General features: G+C 49.1%; 1 protein-coding gene across 1 annotated transcript in view; it reads right to left on the reverse strand.

Annotated features, from left to right (window-relative positions):
- The window catches only part of JAM3 (junctional adhesion molecule 3), a 116,242-nt gene extending 97,517 nt beyond the window's left edge, over positions 1-18,725 (reverse strand). The window contains exon 1 of the mRNA XM_069742614.1: positions 18,550-18,725. Coding sequence (XP_069598715.1) covers positions 18,550-18,601 — 52 coding nt within the window. The 5' untranslated portion in view covers positions 18,602-18,725. The remainder of the gene's footprint in view (positions 1-18,549) is intronic.
- Between the last annotated feature and the right edge of the window lie 2,097 nt (positions 18,726-20,822).

The raw sequence follows: 20,822 nt of genomic DNA on the forward strand, positions 1-20,822 counted from the left end.
GACCACTACATTCCCCTTGCACTCTACACAGCCAGAATCTGACCCTGCTGAAACTCAGGCTCCCCTTCCCGCATACTATACCACCTTACACGGGGACAAATAGGAAGGTGCAGATGAAAGTGCAGGTTCCTTCATCAGGTGGGGGGGCATACTCGTTGGCACTGGCACAGGGCCCCTCATAGTACGCAAAAGTGTCTCTGGCAGTGGGAGGCGCCACCCGCCGTCAAACACACTGCCGTACTATGAGGGGCCCTGTGCCAGTGCCAACTAGTGCCCCCCCCCCTGCTTGCTCAGAATCACAGCACTTGCAAACTTGAAATACTTACCTCTCCCTGCTCCACCACCGTGACGTATTCTGCGTTTCCTGGGCCCACAAAAATCTTGAGCCAGCCCTATTCCCACAACTTTAGCCAAATGAGCCCCTGTTTTCAATTCCTAACTATTATTATAAAGTAAATTAAGATTGACAAGCTTAAGAAATAAGAATTGATGTTTTTGGCATTAAAATGGGCATTGTAGGTGTTTTCCTGTCCTCCACTCACTGCCGACATTGATTCCCTATTGACTTGCATTGGGTTTTGTGTTTCGGTCGGCCCCCGACTTTTCGCAATAATCGGCTGATTTCACCCGACCTGACTTTTGAGAAAGTCGGGTTTCGCGAAACCCGACTCGATCCTAAAAAAGTAAAAGTCGCTCAACTCTACTTCTAGCAGTCGTTATATTACTAGTTTTTGCTAAAGGCACTGCAGTACTTTGCTCTGCCATCAACAGGGCAGACAAAGTATGCCTGCGCTGGAGCCGCAGCGTGAAGACAAGAAGAGGACGTCATACTATGAAGTTGGGAGGCCCCGGACCGGACCTCCCATCAGACCCGAACAGAACCGGGACCGCCCCTGGGTGAGTATAATCTAACCTCTTTTTCTTACCTTTCAGGTTACATTGGGGGCTTATCTACAGCATTCCAGAATGATGTAGATAAGCCCCTGATGCTGGTCGGCTTAGCTCATCTTCCATTTTGGGGGTGACAGGTTCTCTTAAATGGAGACACCGCGTGACAACCTCAAACATAATGCCAACTAAACTAAGTGTGCACACCCAAACGTGAAGGGAGGGAATGTACCGGTGCAGTCATGGGCTCACAGAAATACCGTTATTGGTAAGTAACTATGTTTTTCTCTTTCACCCATGACGATACCAAAGAGAGAATTGCAGAGATTTGTACTTTAGGGGGGGACCACCGCTTCCAGAACCCTTCTCCCAAAGGTAAGAACTGAAGAGGAGGCTAGGTCCAGCTGATAATGGTTAAATAACGTAGAGGGGAAAGACCAAGTAGCGGCTCAACATATCTGTTCTATCGAGGCGCCGGCTCTTTCTGCCCATGAAATCACCCATCGCTCTTGTTGAATGGGCCTTTATTTTCTCCGGGATGGCTGCCCCATGCGAGGAGTATGACAGGGTGATGGCTTCTTTTATCCATCACGCTAGCGTGCCCTTGGACGCTTTCTGCCCCTTCTGAGGACCCTGGAAGCACACAAAGAGAAACCTATCCTTCCTAAACTCCCGTGTGGCCGCTAGATACTGGATTAGGCACCTCCTGACATCTAGGGTATGTAAGACTTCATCATTCCTATTTTGGGGATTGGGGCGAAAGGAACGAAGGGATATCTCCTGAGACCTGTGAAAACGTGACACTACTTTTGGGAGATAGAGTTGTTCTTAAAACTGACCTGGCCTATCTTCTAAAATCTGTGTGAAAGGCGGGTAAGCTGATAGGGCCTGGATGTCACTGACCCTACGTGCTGATGTAAGAGCTATGAGAAGTGAAGTTTTTAGTGACAAGACTTTCAGCGACGTTTCCAACAGAGGTCCAAAAGGGGCCTTAGTTAGGGCTGTAAGGACTAAGTTCAGGTCCCAAGGAGGAGTACAAAAAGAGGGAATGGGTCTCGACCTGCCTGAAGCTTTGATGAATCTAGATATCCAGTGGTTCCCAGTCAGGTCGCAATTGTACAGGGCCCCTAGAGCCGCAACTTGGACTTTCAAAGTGCTTGTGGCCAACCCCCGTTCCAAACCTTTCTGCAGAAACTCTAAAATGGCAGTTAGCGGAACCCCGCCATCTAACTTAGAGAATGAAACAAATACATTTTTTCCAGGTTTTCCCATATAGTTTGGTGAACACAAACTTTCTACTCTGTAGCTAAGTGGTGACTAAGTTTGAAGAGAACCCCCTATTGCTCAGTAGCAACCGTTCAAGTTCCAGGCTGTCATGTGCAAGTTTTTTACCTGCGGATGAGACACCGGCCCTTGGGAAAGATCTGGGAGATCCGGAAGTACCCAAAGGTTGGAGATGAACATCATCCTCAGCCAAGAAACTATGTCCTCCTTGTCCTCGCCAGAAAGGGGCTATTAGAATCATTCTTGCCTAGTCCTCCCGTACTTTCCTCAGAACTGACGGGATCAGGGTAATTGGCGGAAAGGAGCATGCTAGATGGCAACTCCATGGAATCATGAAGGCGTCTAGAGCCACTGGGTTTCCCGCAGGTTCTATCGAACAGAAGGCCTTTACCTTCAGGTTCCGACTGTTGGCGAACGATCTGTTCGCCAACAGTCGGAACCTGAAGGTAAAGGCCTTCTGTTATGGCTGGGTACCCCCACTTTTCTGCGATCTGAACAAACACCGCATGATTCGGCTCCCACTCGCCTGGCCTTAGCTGGATCCGGCTCAGAAAATTTGCCCTGCGATTCTCTACTCCCCTTATATGGAGCGCCGACAGAGAGCCCAACTGTTAGGTGTTGAGTTCCCGCCTCTGCACAGGGGGAATCTCGAACCATCTCCGCTGCGGTCTCCCATTCTTCTCCAGCCACAGTGGAGTCTGCCCAGCGGAGACGTCGGTCCCAGCGTCTAGCTCAGGCTAATACTGGACGACTGGTTACTACTGCCCTTCCAGGCTCTGTTCTTGTAGCCAGCAATGTTCAACAGCGAGCAGGTCTTTCTGGGACTAAGTCCAGATTTTCCCTTTCTGAGCATGCCCACGGGATGACCTCCCATTGGAGGTCGGGGGTCACATGCTTAGATACTGCAGCTAATCCCATTGGTCCTCTAGGAAGGTCCTAAAGGTGTTCTTCTGTGGCAGACTCCCATTGGTCCTTCTCGGAAGGTCTTGTACTTGCTGCAGCTATAAAAGGTTTGCATGACCGCACGGCCATGCGCTAGTATACAATTGTTATCGTGTGTGTGTTGATGAGTGCAAGTCGTTCCTTAAAAAACCCATCCCTTGTGTATGACTGTTCGCGTAAGGTGTATGGCTGCAATCTAGCGCCCGGCTGAACTCACAGCTTTAACACACGAAACAGCGTCTAACTGCTGTGACCGCCAGTGCAGCGCCGTGCGCTATTAGAGCTCTTAACTTACCAAGTCTGGGTGGTTAGTGGCGTCCGCTAGTGTGGCACAGCATGCACTTCTGTGCATATTAGTTACCTCCGATACCCCAATTGTGGTGTCGATCGCAAAAGGTCTACATTAACTCTAATCATGTGTCCTGGGATAGAGTTCTGTGGCTCCTTGCTTGCACTCTCTCTGTGGTACCGCGACCCTGTGACTTAACAGGGATCGCTTTCTTCATACAGGGTGAAGTTAACCCATGTGTGTATCCTCATTGTACCGCCATATAGTCCGTCATTACTTAGCAGCAGGTTCCATCTCTGCACGGTGGACCCCGGGCTGCGAACGCATCTTATTATATCTAATTATTTGGTGCGTTCCGCTAAACCCAACACCAAGTTGTCCTCGGCTAACTGAAAAATGGACCTTGTTACATCCATAAGCGGGCGAGACTTTGTGCCCCCCTGGTGACTCAAATACACTACCACTACTCGGTTGTCTGAGAATACTCTCACGTTGTGTGACCAGAGGGTGCTCAAGAATTCTAAGAGGGCAAACTTCACTGCTAAAGGTACCGTCACACTGAACGATATCGCTAGCGATCCGTGACGTTGCAGCGTCCTGGCTAGCGATATCGTTCAGTTTGACAGGCAGCAGCGATCTGGATCCTGCTGTGCCATCGTTGGTTGGAGCAGAAAGTCCAGAACTTTATTTCGTCGCTGGACCTCCCGCAGACATCACTGAATCGGCGTGTGTGACGCCGATTCAGCGATGTCTTCACTGGTAACCAGGATAAACATCGGGTTACTAAGCGCAGGGCTGCGCTTAGTAACCCGATGTTTACCCTGGTTACCAGCGTAAACGTAAAAAAAAAAAAAAAACCACTGCATACTTACATTCCGGTGTCTGTCCCCCGGCGCGGTGCTTTCCTGCACTGGCTGTGAGCGCCGGCCAGCCGTAAAGCACAGCGGTGACGTCACCGCTCTGCTTTACGGCTGGCCGGCGCTGACAGTGCAGGAAAGCACAGCGTCGGGAGACAGACACCGGAATGTAAGTATGTAGTGTTTGGTTTTTTTTACGTTTACGCTGGTAACCAGGGTAAACATCAGGTTACTAAGCGCTGCCCTGCGCTTAGTAACCCGATGTTTACCCTGGTTACCAGGGGACCGGCATCGTTGGTCGCTGGAGAGCTGTGTGACAGCTCTCCAGCGACCACACAGCGACGCTGCAGCGATCGGGATCGTTGTCTAGATCGCTGCAGCGTCGCTTAATGTGACGGTACCTTTACAGTTCTTTCATATTTGAGGATACCGATCTTATCTCCCCTGTCTTGACCCCCTGAGTTATCTGACAGTTCAGATGGGACCCCAAACCCTCTGGGGCTTGCGTCCATAGTCAAGACCTGGAAGATTGGTAACACCCAAGGGAATGCCTCGAGTTAAATTGTCTATGTTCAACCACCATTCTAGTGAGAGTTGTTCTTGATGACATGGTTAACCACCCTTCTAAATTTCCTTCTAGAGAATTTCCTGCTGACATTATTTCCCACTGTAAATCTCTGGTATGGGCCTGAGCCCATTGGACGGACGGGATACAAGATGTCCTGGACCCTAGAAGTGACATTGCCTTTCATAAGGTTGTGGTGGGGAGGTCCCTTGCTCTATTATCTTATGAACCTTTTTTTCCGGGAGGAGACACTCCTGTTTGAGTCCAGTATAATGCCTAGGTATTCTTGTACCTGACTCGGCACGACTCTGAATTTCTGTAGATTTAGAAGCCAGCCTAAGTTGGTTTAAGAATTCATAACTCTGTCTAACTGGTCTTTGCAGTGTCAGAGGGAGTTGCCTATTATCATAAGTTGTTTAGGTAAGGAACTATCAGGATATCTTGCTCCCTCAAATGTGCCAGTACCTTGGTGAATACTCTTGGAGCGATGGCAAGACCAAATGGAAGGGCCTTGAATTAGTGAAGTCTTATCACTTATTAGTGAACAGTCATTAAACAGGAAGGAAATCGCATTTTCACCGATGACTTGTTTCCATCTTGAAGGACTTCAGACATTTGTTCAAGTTTCTTAAGTTTATAATTGTCCTGAAAGTCCCATCCGGCTTTCTCCTTAGGAAAAGAGGGGAGTAAACCCTTCGCCTCTTTCTTTGCGAGGGACTTTCTGAAGTACAGCCTTCTCTACTAGACCCAGAATCTCCCGTTTTAAGATTAGTTGTTCCTCTCTCCCGATCTCCCAGGAGTCACAATGAAGGATGAGTGAGGAGTAGTGATGAGCGAATATACTCGCTACTCGAGATTTCCTGAGCATGCTCGGGTGACCGAGTATTTTTCTCGAGTAACGAGTATATTCGCTCATCACTAGGGGGGTGGGGGGGGGGGAATGGAAACCCAGTTTTAGGCCCGATTTTATGAAGTCCAACATCCACAAACTGTTGATTATTTTTTTCCGGGTCGAGAGAAAGAAGGACAACCCCCCCCGGGGAGAGTCCTCATTGGGTTTGCTTCTTATTGTCAATGGGCCCCCTGTTGAACATGAACCCCTTACCTCTACCCTTTCTATCTTCCCACTTATTTTTTGATTTTTGGGAGGTTTCCTTTGAATAAATTTACTCTGAAAGGGCCATTTATACCATTGACTGGAGAGGATAGGGAAGTGTTTCCCAGGATATCGTCCAACGTGGGTCCGAACAAAAACTCACCCTCACAGAGAATGGAACAGTTTTGCCTTTGTCTGGAGATCCCCCGGCCAACATTTAAGCCAGAGAGCTTGCCTAGGTGCGTTGGAGAAGAATGCTGGATCTGGCGGTTAGCCTGACCGAGTCCGCTGATGCGTCCACTAGAAAAGCAGCGGTAATGGAAATTCGTTACGGGAATGGAATTTCGTATTGTGTCCCTAGGGGTTTTGTCTCTTAACTGCGACTCAAACTGATCCAGCCAGACCATTAGCGACCTGGCACCCCCTGCGTCCTCCCATGAACCCTTTAGGACCGAGTATGCTTTTTTATCCATGGGGTCTTTTAACACCCCCATATCCTCAAAGGGAAGGGCAAATTTTTTAGAGGCTTTGGCAATAGCCATGTCTATATTTGACGCCTTTTCCCAAAACGAGGAAACGGTCCTCAAACGGGTTTTTCCTTTTAGGGGTAAGAAGGCCCTTCCATTCTGTTTTTTTCCATTCTCTTTTAATTAGTGATTGTATTTATTCAATCAATGGAAATTACCTCCTCTTTTTTTTGCTCTAGCCCCCCCCAAACATAATGTCCTGCATTTATTTCTTGGGCCGAGGATCCACCAGACCCATAGTGGCGCTGACCGCTTTAATGAGATTGTTTCCTCCACCGGAAAACAGCCTAGACCATTTCTACCCTCAGTGGACGTTGATGAAGAGGATGATCTGGATGAATCTGAGACACTTCCTTCGCTCTCCACACTACTAGGCCTGGGCTCTGGGACCTGTGTCTGTTTTTTTGCTGTTTCTTTTCTGATTCCTGAAGGGATCTAAAAGGTGTCTTCTACCTGACTCAATCAGAGACCTAAGGTCTGAGGCGAACCTCGGGGTCTCCTCACAAATTGTCTGCTCTATATAGGAGCCACAGACTCTCTTTCCCCACGCGGTGGGCAACTCTTCTGTACAGAGTGCACAGATCCTATATTTAGATTTGGTTGTACATTTCTTCTCCTACAAGAAAACAGGGCCCTAATTATAAAGTGGACTTTGACGAAGTTCACTTACCATCCTGTCAGAAGGAAGGGTATCGGATTCGGAGGAGAACCCATTTCCGAAGATGGTTTCTCTCTTGCGCTCGAGGCCATGCTGGAGCCCATGCTGTGCTGGTAGCCCGAGTGGCAGCTGCTGCAGCGTTTATGGTGATGAGAAGGGTCCCCTTCCGCCCTTTTTTTCTGCCGCTGCAGCGGCTGCTGTGGTTGCTGCTCATGATGAGGAGACTAGCCTTGCAAATCCTGTCCCTCTGAATGCTCCTGGTCACTCATGCTGGTAAGAATGCCGAGCTCTTTGGCACCAGTGTTTCCGGTTTCTCTTCCAGCTTAAATCTCCCCGCCAAAGATCTCCCCCCATAAGGAAACACCGCGCCCCCTGTGACTGGATTACCCAGTCATACAATGCGGCTTCTTGTCACCGTGCATGCGTCCTACCGGTTTCCCAGTAATGCCTAGGGGCGAACCTGCGCGTCATAAGGAAGCGCCGCCCCGTGTGTGTGTGCACTGGAGTCCTAGCGCAGCCATGGAGAGGTCTGGGACACACTTCGGGAGAGGCAGCCTCCATTGCTTTCTTCCACCGCCTCTCCCCGTGCACCCTCATGGTCCACTGATCTCAGCGGTAGTGCCTCAGGCAACCGCCCCAGCCAAGGCAGGGAAACCCCGCTGCCAGGATCGGACTGGTCGGTCCCGGCAACCCACGACGATCCTCGAGTATGTCCCACGTCGACTGTAGGTTCCCCATCAGGGACAGGAAACCAACTGATGCGGGAGAGAGGTAACAACTTTTTATCTGTTGGTTTCCTGTCCGATGGGCGGATCCCCTCTCTCCGTGGTGCCTTCATGGGCGAAGGAGAAAAAAAAAAGTATTTAGTCAGCCACCAATTGTGCAAATTCTGCCACTTAAGATGAGAGAGACCTGTAATTGACATCATAGGTAGACCACAACTATGAGTCAAAATGAGAAAACAAATCCCAAAGTCACCTTGTCTGATTTGGCAAGATTTATTTTTCAAATTACGGTGGAAAATAAGTATTTGGTCACCTAAAAACATGCAAGATTTTCTGGCTCTCACAGTAGAATCATCTCAAGGAGGAATGCGACTTAAATATGAGTGTCTGAGCAAAGGGTCTGAATACTTATGACCATGTGATATTTCAGCTTTTCTTTTTTAATACATTTGCAAAAATCACTACATTTCTGTTTTTTTCAGTCAAGAGGGGGTTCAGAGTGTACATTAATGAGAAAAAAAATGAACTTCTTTTGAATTTCCCAAATGGCTGCAATGAAACAAAGAGTGAAAATTTTAAAGCCCCGATGTTCTCACACACGGATATGCAAACACACACACACTATATAACTATATATACAACCCAAAGAGTCCTCACAAACACACACAATATATATATATATATATATATATATATATATATACACACATATATACACACATACACTATATATACTGTTATGATAAGGTAATTCAGTACCACAATGGACATAGAGGTCAGAGCACATACAGTGACCTGACAATAATCCAAAAACATAGAACGAGCTCTGAGACGTGGGAACTCTGCTGACCGCAATCCCTAATCCTCTCCAACCACACTAGAGGCAGCCGTGGATTGCGCCTAACGCTCCCTATGCAACTCGGCACAACCTGAGAAACTAGCTAGCCTGAAGATAGAAAATAAGCCTACCTTGCCTCAGAGCAATACTCCAAAGGAAAAGGCAACCCCCACATATAATGACTGTGAGTCAAGATGAAAAGACAAACGTAGAGATGAAATAGATTTAGCAAAGTGAGGCCCGACTTTCTGAACAGAGCGAGGATAGGAAAGGTAACTCTGCGGTCAACACAAAACCCTACAAAAACCACGCAAAGGGGGCAAAAAGACCCTCCGTACCGAACTAACGGCACGGAGGTACACCCTCTGCATCCCAGAGCTTCCAGCAAGCAGGAAAAAACAAAGACAAGCTGGACAGAAAAAACAGTAAACAAAATAGCAAAGCAGAACTTAGCTATGCAGAGCAGCAGGCCACAGGAACGATCCAGGAGGAAACAGGTCCAATACTAGAACATTGACTGGAGGCCAGGATCAAAGCACTAGGTGGAGTTAAATAGAGCAGCACCTAACGACTTCACCACATCACCTGAGGAAGGAAACTCAGAAGCCGCAGTACCACTTTCCTCCACCAACGGAAGCTCACAGAGAGAATCAGCCGAAGTACCACTTGTGACCACCGGAGGGAGCTCTGCCACAGAATTCACAACAATATACTATATTTCTACTCATGGTTAGTGGTTGGGTGAAGCCATTTATTGTCAAACTACTGTGTTTTCTCTTTTTAAATCATAATGACAACCCAAAGCATTCAAATGACCCCGATCAAAAGTTCACATACCCTAGTGATTTTGGCCTGATAACATGCACAGAAGTTGACACCAATGGGTTTGAATGGCTACTAAAGGTAACATCCTCACCTGTGACCTGTTTGCTTGTAATCAGTGTGTGTGCATACTAGCTGAGTGAGTTTCTGGGATCCAGACAGACTCTTGCATCTTTCATCCAGCCACTGACGTTTCTGGATTGTGAGTCATGCAGAAAGTAAAAGAATTGTCAACGAATCTACAGGAAAAGGTAGTTGAACTGTAGAAAACAGGAAAGGGATACAAAGAGATATCCTAGGAATTGATAATGCCAGTCAGCAGCATTCACACTGATTAACAAATGGAAAATCAGGGGCTCTGTAAAAACAAAACCACAGTCAGGTAGACCTACAAAAATGTTGTCCATAACGGCCAGGAAAATTGTTTGGGAAGCAAAGAAAAACCCACAAATAACATCAGCTGAAATACTGGATTCTCTGAAAACTAGGTAGTGGACCTCTCTCATGCCCATCTGGCACTTTCTCAGCTTGATGGTCAGGCCTGCTTGGTGAGTTCGCCTATGCACCTCCTGTAGATGCTGCAGGTGCTCCTCCCAGGAGGAACTGAAGATGGCAATGTCATCCAAGTACGCCACCACGTACTTCTCCAGTCCCGGAAGCACGTGATTGACCAGCCACTGGAAAGTGGCAGGGGCATTCTTCATGCCAAATGGCATGACTGTGGACTCGTACCGTCCAAAGGGGGTGATAAAAGAGGACTTCTCCTGCACCTCGGGGCTCAGGGGATTATGTCAGTATCCCCGACTCAGATCCATTATGAACAGATTTTTTGCGCCAGCTAACCTCTCAAGCAGCTCCTCGATGCACGGCATTGGTGCGCGTCAGAGGCTGTGATGGCGTTGAGCCCCCTGTAGTCCATGCAGAACAAGGTGGTCCGATCCTGCTTTGGTATACAGGTGAGGCCCACGTGCTTTTGGACCTTGAATCACCCCCAGCTGTAACAGCTCATCGATCTCCTGGTGCATAACCTGCTGCACCTCATCGGAGATCCAATAGGGTGTTAGACGTAGTGGGGCATGATTCCCGGTGTCCACCTCGTGGACCGCTAACTCAGTCTTACCAGGTCGATTGGAGAACATGGCCCGGAAGTGTTCCAGATTGGTTTGCAGCTGCGACCGCTGGGGTTCGGTAACAAGGCGCTTACCTCCACTTCCTTGATGGACCCACCGGCCTAGGCTTGGGCCAGCATGCCCAGAAGGGGGTCTTCCTCCCCGCCTTGGGCAGGTTGCAGACCGTTTGGACGTAGGCTTCACGTTCGTAATGAGCCTTCATCATATTGACGTAAAAGGCCTTTCGACCTACCCCAAGAGTGGTCAAGCATGATCACATTGGTGACTGGGTTGAGCCTTTGGTGGACGACGTACAGGCCTTCCCAGGCTGCCTCAAGCTTATCCTTTGGTACGGGGACCAGCACCCACACCTTTTGACCCACTTGCTAGGTCCGCTCCAGGGCGTTCTGGTCGTACCAGTGCTTCTGGTCAGTCTGAAACTGCGTCATGTACCAAGGTCTACTTTTTGTCTCGGAAGCGCAAAACATACTCCACTATGGACACTTCCAAAGAGTTCGGCTCCTCTTACCAGGATTCCCTTACCAACCCAAGGGGTCCCCAGACTCGCCTGCCATATGTGAGCTCGAAGGGGGAGAACCTCGTTGAGGCCTGCGGAACCTCTCGGTAAGCGAATAGCAGGTGTGGGAGGTACCGCTCCCAGTCGCATCCTTGGGTCTTAACCAGCATGCGTAGTATCTGTTTGAGGGTACCGTTGAAGTACTCACACAAACCACTGGTCTGGGGCTGATATGCACTCGATACCAGATGCTTCACCTGCATTCTCTTACAGAGAGCCTCCATTAGGCGAGACATGTATTGGGTCCCTTGGTCGGTAAGCATCTCCTTGGGAAAGCCTACCCGTGAAAAGATAGTCAACAGTGCTTCTGCCACCTTATCCGCCCTAATTGAGTACAGAACCACTGCCTCTGGGAACCAGGTAGCGTAGTCTACCCCAGTGAAGACGTATTGCTTTCCAGAGCTGCTGGGGATGGCCAGCGGGCCCACAATGTCCACCGCGATACTCTGGAGCGTTGCTGCACTCGCTGCCCCGGGTAGTAGATAGTACTGCCCCAACTTGAGCCATCTGATGTTCATGGGCCCTCTAAGCTTGAGCCTCCCGCTCGGCTCTCTCCACCTCTAGGAATTGCAGGATAAGCTGCAGATGTCTCTCTATGTCATCTGCAGAGCATTATTGCAGAGCCAGCTGCAGGCGGGGCCACGCTCCCCTGGTTGCAAGTAGGGCCAGCATTCAGCGGTTGGCCCTCGGCAGCAGCACTACCTGTGCTGGTGCTGGCTTCTGCGTCCGCCAGGCTCTGAGGACGGGCTTGGTCTGCTTCAAATCGCACCAGTTCCGTGACCATTTGGGTATTGTTTTGCCATAGGGGGTCCAGGCTGTGGTACGTGCATATTCCAACAAGAGTGTCCTTATTCTGCTGGGTGTACCAGTCCTCTCCTTGTGTGGCCATCATTGCAAAATAAAAGCTAGGATAGAAAAACAAATAGAAAGGGAGGGAGTAATCGAAAGTACACACGGTATCGGCTCAGGACTAGTAAACACTGAGCTCGCTCTCCAAAACGTTTTGTGCAGAGTCCTCGCAAGAACTGTGCAAGTTTTTAGTGAGAGGAATGATTGCTCAAACCAGATCACTAATGCTCTATGATTCCACCGCTCTGCCACCACTAGGTCACGAATCACAGGGAGGATATTTTTATCATCTCTACCGCTGACACCAATGTGTCATGAATCAGAGTTCTTTGGTTGGCCCCGGTTCTTTACTGAAGGGGATTTATCTATATCCCACTTTCGGTTTGGAACTTGCAGCTCTCTGGCGCCCCCTTACCATCAGGTCAGACAGGGTACTGAACTTAGGATAATTAGTCTCCAGAAAGGCTGCCTTACTATGTACTGGCTAATGGGCACGCTGCAGCGAGGATGATACAACTACTCCCACTCAGGCGGGAACAATAATTATCAATGCCATCCATTGCTGCCAGTTTCCCCAAAAGCGCAGGACAATTTCCGCTGTTACCAGCTCCTCTCTCTTAATAATGGGTCAGGAGCCAACCCAATTAGTAGCGTAATTTTACTTCCGAGGACGTGACAGTACGTTATAGAGCAAGGAGAGACGAAGCTAGTAATTTTATATATTTTACTCCAAAAAGGTAGGCAGCGTTTACAAAATGGTAAAAATATATTATAAAAGAAGACGTGTAACGTATGTACAGACAATTACAAAAATAACAGGGATTAAAGGTGAAAATGAACTTACAGTTCTTTCATATCATACAATGGTACGCCATGTGGTGGCAGGGGAGGGGACCTTCCCAAAATACACAGGTCAGATTGCACAGCCTGTCGCAGCTGAATCCCCCAGACAAAGACCCCCTTGTCTGGGCCTCTGAGTTTTATACCTTTGCCCAAAACTAAGGGTCTCCCCCCTGGATGACCTCATGGGGTGGGCAGAGCTATGGAATGCACTGCTCTTTCTTGAGTATATGAAAAAACCATCCCACATATCTCGGCGTATGAACCTCGTAGAAAGACAACACCCGTGTCGTTATGCTCAGCATGACATGGGGGTTTATTTAAGAATAAACATGGGGTAGCTGTGCGACCCGGTTAAGTAGTAATCCGCTGGTTCTGGAACCTAGAAAACTCACTGGCTGGTAGTTCTACTGATGCACATGCCAAAAATGTACTTCTATCATTAATCGGTGCCATGATATTTACGTTTGCAAGGGCAAAAAAACCTTGGTTTTTCCATGTGCTTCTACTTGTACTTTCAGTTTAAGGTCATAAAAGTCCTCAGTGAGGGCTGATGTCACGCTAGTCTCGCATTACAGCTGTATAGCAGGGGAGAGGGAGTGAAATCGTACACAGGCACATGCAGGCAGCGGAAATTGCAGTTGAGTGCTCTGTATGTGTAATTGAAATAATAAGAAATTCTTCATATTTCCTGACAAGCTCCGATGGTAAACTTTCCACAGATGCTGGTTCCAGTTGAACTTCAACCCATTCCAACGGGGTGCAAACTCAAACAGGTAGTGAAATCACACTTTGACCCGAAAGTAAGTCAAAATTGGTGGTGGCCAGTATGATCACCTTCCCTAACACCTTTCCTTCACAGGAGACCTCTTGTGCCAGGACCGTCCGGGTCAATTGCTGGAACACCTTTCTTTGAGGGGAATGTGGGCTCCATTGTTTCAGGAATGCGTTCGGAGATTCGCTAATCAGAAAACTTCCAAACTCTCTGAGTACATTCATTCCAAGCGTAACAGTATGTCCCTGCATGGGCAGTTGATTAGCGGCTGTCAACTTGATCACTGGTCCCCACTCTGGCCTCAAGGCTTCTGGAAAGTGTCTCTTAAAATATGTCTCAGGCATCGTGGTTACTTGAGGGCCTGTATCTACAAGGCAATGTGCGGCCCGTCCATCTATTTTGGCCCATACCAAGGGACTCACTGACACTAAATTGGTGGGACTATCGGTATTCCTTTTGGGCTGTTCTGGCTCTGGGCAGCATCCCAGTCTCGGAGCCCTTTAGTTTAATGGGTGATGTCGTGGACGCCGTCCACATTGTGGGCAGACCTGGGCCATAGGGGATGTCCTCACACTATATACACTCCGATGTCCTCACACACAGATACAATACAGACCAAAAGTTTGGACACACCTTCTCATTTAAAGATTTTTCTGTATTTTCATGACTATGAAAATTGTAAATTCACACTGAAGGCATAAAAAGGGAATTGACAGAGGGGAGAGGCCGGGGAATAGCGGGGGGACAGGTGGATTAGTCGGGCAGCAGAGTTTAGAATAGATTGGAGGGGTGCGAGAGTGTTAGAGGGGAGGCCACAGAGCAGGAGGTTGTAGTAGTCAAGGTGAGAGATAATGAGGGCATGCACTAGGGTTTATGCAGATTTTTGGTTGAGGAATGTACAGATTCGTGAAATATTTTTGAGTTGAATTCGGCACGAAGTGGAAAGGGCTTGGATATGTGGTTTGAAGATTAGAGACCAGGTCAATGCCACAGAGTTCGAGCAGCAGACACAATTAGGCTAGGATCACACATACGCGAGATACGGCAGAGTCTCGCAGGTGAAAACCCAGCTCTGGCACCGCCACTCCAGAGTGGAGCGTGCAGCTCCATGTATTGCTGCACGTTCCGCTCTGGAGTGCCAGAGCTGGGTTTTCACCTGCGAGACTCGGCCGTATCTCGCGTATGTGTGATCCTGGCCTTAGGAGGAGACTTTGAGCAGCAGGCCTTCATAGTAAAATAGCTGCTAGGAAACCACTGCTAAGGACAGGTAACAAGCAGAAGAGACTTGTTTGGGCTAAAGAACACAAGGAATGGACATTAGACCAGTGGAAATCTGTGCTTTGGTCTGATGAGTCCACATTTGAGATCTTTGGTTCCAACCACCGTGTCTTTGTGTGATGAAGAAAAGGTGAACGGATGGACTCTACATGCCTGGTTCCCACCGTGAAGCATGGAGGAGGAGGTGTGATGGTGTGGGGTGCTTTGCTGGTGACACTGTTGGGGATTTATTCAAAATTGAAGGCATACTGAACCAGCATGGCTACCGCAGCATCCTGCAGCAGCATGCTAGTCTATCCGGTTTGCGTTTAGTTGGACCATCATTTATTTTTCAACAGGACAATGACCCCAAACACACCTCCAGGCTGTGTAAGGGCTATTTGACCAAGAAGGAGAGTGATGGGGTGCTACACCAGATGACCTGGCCTCCAGTCACCAGACCTGAACCCAATCGAGATGGTTTGGGGTGAGCTGGACGCAGAGTGAAGGCAAAAGGGCCAAAAGGTGCGAAGCATCTCTGGGAACTCCTTCAAGATTGTTGGAAGACCATTCCCAGTGACTACCTCTTGAAGCTCATCAAGAGAATGCCAAGAGTGTGCAAAGCAGCCATCAAAGCAAAAGGTGGCTACTTTGAAGAACCTAGAATATAAGACATAATTTCAGTTGTTTCACACCTTTTTGTTAAGTATATAATGCCACAATGTGTTAATTCATAGTTTTGATGCCTTCAGTGGGAATGTACAATTTTCATAGTCCTGAAAATACAGAAAACTCTTTAAATGAGAAGGTGTGTCCAAACTTTTGGTCTGTAAAACAGCGACGGGCACAGTCCGGCAGCAAAATGGCCGCTCCTTACTCCCCGCAGTCAGTGCCCGCTCCGTACTCCCCTACAGTCAGCGCTCATCGCAGCGCTAATGGATCGTGTTATGCCGCGGTGTAATGCACTCCGTTAACGCGGCTATTAACCCTGTGTGACCAACTCTTTACTATTGATGCAGCATCAATAGCAAAAAGATCTAATGTTAAAAATAATTTAAAAAATAAAAATTAGTTATATACTCACCGTCCGTCAGCCCCTCGGATCCAGAACAGGCCTTTCCCGCTCCTCGCGACGCTCCGGTGACAGCTCCATGCATTGCGATCTCGCGAGATGACGTAGCGGTCTCGCGAGACCGCAATGCACTCTTGGGACCGGAGCGCGCGAGGAGCATAGGTAAACGCTTCGCCTGGATCCGGGGGCCAACGGAAGGAGAGTATATAACTATTTTTTATTTTAATTCTTTTTTTTAACTGGGATGAAGCCCACATTGCAATATACTGCGCGGCCTGTGCTACGTACTGCGCGGCCTGTGCTACGTACTGCGCGGCCTGTGCTACGTACTGCGCGGCCTGTGCTACGTACTGCGCGGCCTGTGCCCTTGTCCCAGGGCTGGTGTGCGACAAGGACCTGCTATGACGTCACGGTCATGTGACCGCGACGTCATCACAGGTCCTGCTTATACCAGCCCTGGGACCGGAAGCTGCCGCTTGCAATGGAGCGGTCCTAGGAGCGTCCCGAGGAGCGGGAAAGGCGGCGGAGGGTGAGTATAGCAGGACTTCAACGGGCCTTCGGAAGGTGAGTATATGTTTTGTTTTTTAAGTCTCAAGTAGCAATGTATACTACGTGGCTGGGCAATGTATACTACGTGGCTGGGCAATGTATACTACGTGGCTGGGCAATGTATACTACGTGGCTGGGCAATGTATACTACGTGGCTGGGCAATGTATACTACGTGGCTGGGCAATGTATACTACGTGGCTGGGCAATGTATACTACGTGGCTGGGCAATGTATACTACGTGGCTGGGCAATCTATACTACGTGGCTGGGCAATCTATACTACGTGGCTGGGCAATCTATACTACGTGGCTGGGCAATCTATACTACGTGGCTGGGCAATCTATACTACGTGGCTGGGCAATCTATACTACGTGGCTGGGCAATGTATACTACGTGGCTGGGCAATGTATACTACGTGGCTGGGCAATGTATACTACGTGGCTGGGCAATGTATACTACGTGGCTGGGCAATGTATACTACGTGGCTGGGCAATGTATACTACGTGGCTGGGCAATGTATACTACGTGGCTGGGCAATGTATACTACGTGGCTGGGCAATGTATACTACGTGGCTGGGCAATGTATACTACGTGGCTGGGCAATGTATACTACGTGGCTGGGCAATGTATACTACGTGGCTGGGCAATGTATACTACGTGGCTGGGCAATGTATACTACGTGGCTGGGCAATGTATACTACGTGGCTGGGCAATGTATACTACGTGGCTGGGCAATGTATACTACGTGGCTGGGCAATGTATACTACGTGGCTGGGCAATGTATACTACGTGGCTGGGCAATGTATACTACGTGGCTGGGCAATGTATACTACGTGGCTGGGCAATGTATACTACGTGGCTGGGCAATGTATACTACGTGGCTGGGCAATATATACTACGTGGCTGGGCAATATATACTACGTGGCTGGGCAATATATACTACGTGGCTGGGCAATATATACTACGTGGCTGGGCAATATATACTACGTGGCTGGGCAATATATACTACGTGGCTGGGCAATATATACTACGTGGCTGGGCAATATATACTACGTGGCTGGGCAATATATACTACGTGGCTGGGCAATATATACTACGTGGCTGGGCAATATATACTACGTGGCTGGGCAATATATACTACGTGGCTGGGCAATATATACTACGTGGCTGGGCAATGTATACTACGTGGCTGGGCAATGTATACTACGTGGCTGGGCAATGTATACTACGTGGCTGGGCAATGTATACTACGTGGCTGGGCAATGTATACTACGTGGCTGGGCAATGTATACTACGTGGCTGGGCAATGTATACTACGTGGCTGGGCAATGTATACTACGTGGCTGGGCAATGTATACTACGTGGCTGGGCAATGTATACTACGTGGCTGGGCAATGTATACTACGTGGATGGGCAATATATACTACGTGGCTGGGCAATATATACTACGTGGCTGGGCAATATATACTACGTGGCTGGGCAATGTATACTACGTGGCTGGGCAATATATACTACGTGGCTGGGCAATATATACTACGTGGCTGGGCAATATATACTACGTGGCTGGGCAATATATACTACGTGGATGGGCAATATATACTACGTGGCTGGGCAATATATACTACGTGGCTGGGCAATGTATACTACGTGGCTGGGCAATATATACTACGTGGCTGGGCAATATATACTACGTGGCTGGGCAATATATACTACGTGGCTGGGCAATGTATACTACGTCGACATGCATATTCTAGAATACCCGATGCGTTACAATCGGGCCACCATCTAGTGTGTGTATATATATATATATATATATACACACACACATACACACACTATATACCCCCCCATATCCTCACACACAGATATATACACACACTATACACCCCGATGTCCTCCTTATCTGTGCACCGCAGCAGGACGCTCCGCAGATCTCACCATTACACCCAGTATATACACATCTATGTGACGTAGGAGGATGCTGTGCACATAATACAAGAGCCGGCTCTACTCCCGCCCTCCGTCCTCACCGTGCAGCAGCAGCAGGCTCAGGACTCCCGTGCTCGTCCATGCAGGCACCATCTTGCTCCCGGTGAAGGAATAAGGACCGGAGACCGCTACCCCGAGCTCCACCCACTGTAACGGCCGTACACAACCTCCTACAGACACGCCCCCTACAACTCCGTGCACTCTCCTTACAGACACGCCCCCTACAACTCCGTGCACTCTCCTTACAGACACGCCCCCTACATGCTTTTCCATTTTGTTTCGTGTTCTCAAGCGCCACCTGCTGGTTAATCGTCGGTACTGTATCCGTCCTCCGCTATTCTGCTCTCGTGACGCGCGAAGTGTGCGCAGCCGCGCTGGAGGCAATGGAATACATGAGCATCAGCATAGGGTGTGACTGTGACTAGAGCCAAATACCCGGCATCCCACCCTCAGGAGCCGGATGACCTGGACTAGCGCCCAGGGCCGGTTCTAGGAAAAGTGGGGCCCTAGGCAAAGTTTAAAATGGGGCCCCAAATGCTAACATGTTGCACATCACACAGAAGCATTTCTGCTGTATTTACATGCGCTGATCTCAGGCCGCTAAACGAGTGTGATCGACAATACTGAAGTCGTTGGACGCTTCTTTCCCGGCCTCTTTACACCGTCTGAGAAAGAATGATGGGGACAGAACCATCACTAATAGATCACTAACAGATCACTAACAGATCACCACACAGGATCATGTTATCAGCAGCACATCTACAGTTTGCACCGGCGATGTGCTGCTGACAACACGGATGTCTGTTCCCACATAAACAATCCAATCACACGATGAATATGCTGCATTTTGCTTGTTTAGTATAATACACCCATCGTCCTCCACATAGTATAATGTGCACCTCAGTCCTCCATATTGTAAAAAGCACACCCCCAGTGGCGTTTCCGGGGGGGGGGCATGTGCCCCGGGCGCAGCAGACAGGGGGGCGCCAGCAGGTCGCCTGATGTGGCGGTCCAAGGAGGAGGCTCCCCATCGGCGGAATTCTGCCGCCCCCACACTGAGATTCTTCCGTTCTCTGAGCTGACTGTCAAATTGACACCGGCTCAGAGAAAGTGCGCGTCGGTTCCCATGGATGTCCCAGCGTGTTCAGACGTTAGTACCCTTGATCTTTGCCATGACCGCTACCGGCACTTCCGCATCAGTGAAGCACCAGCAGCGTCATTAGGTCACATGATCACGCTGCTGACGTCACTCGCCGGCTCTTCACAGGCAGCCTTGCGGTTTGTGGTAAGTGCTCCAGCTCCAGACAGCTGGGTAATGGAGGCTGGAGCTGAAGACACCGAAGGCTTAATGTTGGAAATTTAAGGGGGCTACTAAGTACCCGGCTAGGAAGGGATGGTTGTGGTCAGTGGGGACGCTATTTGGCAGCAGACGTCACACAAGGTCTTTAGGGTGGGGAGGGAGCAGGGCAGGGGGAGAAAATTGTGTGAGGACTGGGGGGGGGGGGAAGGCACCAAACTGATCCTTTGCCCCGGGTGCAGGAAGAGCTAGATACACCTCTGCACGCCCCATAGTCCTCCATATAATATAATGTGCCCCATAGTCCTCCATATAAAGTATTATACACTTCCCATAGTCCTCCATATAGTATAATACACTCCTCACAGTGCTCCATGTAGTATAATGCACCGCCATAGTCATCCATGTAGTATAATACACTCATAGTCCTCCATATAGTATAATACACTCATAGTCCTCCATATAGTATAATACACTCATAGTCATCCATGTAGTATAATACACTTGTAGTGAGCTGGCCGGCTGTGACTGTTCTATTATCATTGACATAGAATCTGTGACAGACACTGCCCCCGTGTGGCCGAATGTGATTACAGAGAAACAAACTGTATTGGCAGAACTTCCCCCTGTGATGTCATGTGAACAGGAAGGGGAGGGTAAGAGAAAGCCCGGGAAACTGGTGTGTGCAGAGAGAGGTCGGTGTGTGCTGGCGTCCTCCTGTAGAGGCGATATAGAAGATTGCCTGGATGACCGCTATCTCTTGGAAGCCGACATCCAGATTGTTCCCAGCTCCCACACTGCGGAGCACCCAACGGTGACATCTTCACAGATCCTGGAGCCCATGAACTGTAAGCGGGTCCTCTGTTGAGAGGCCGAACATTCCACCCTTACCTGTTGAACCCCAAGGACTACAGTCTGGACCTGAGAGACGTAGTTTTGTTCAATCCCTGTTGTTTTCTCTTCGGCTGGAGCGTCCCCCTGCAGTGACAGACAGGCCTGCGACGTGGGAAGATAACC

Source organism: Ranitomeya imitator, chromosome 10 (genome assembly GCF_032444005.1).
Source record: "Ranitomeya imitator isolate aRanImi1 chromosome 10, aRanImi1.pri, whole genome shotgun sequence".
Classification (NCBI taxonomy): domain Eukaryota; kingdom Metazoa; phylum Chordata; class Amphibia; order Anura; family Dendrobatidae; genus Ranitomeya; species Ranitomeya imitator.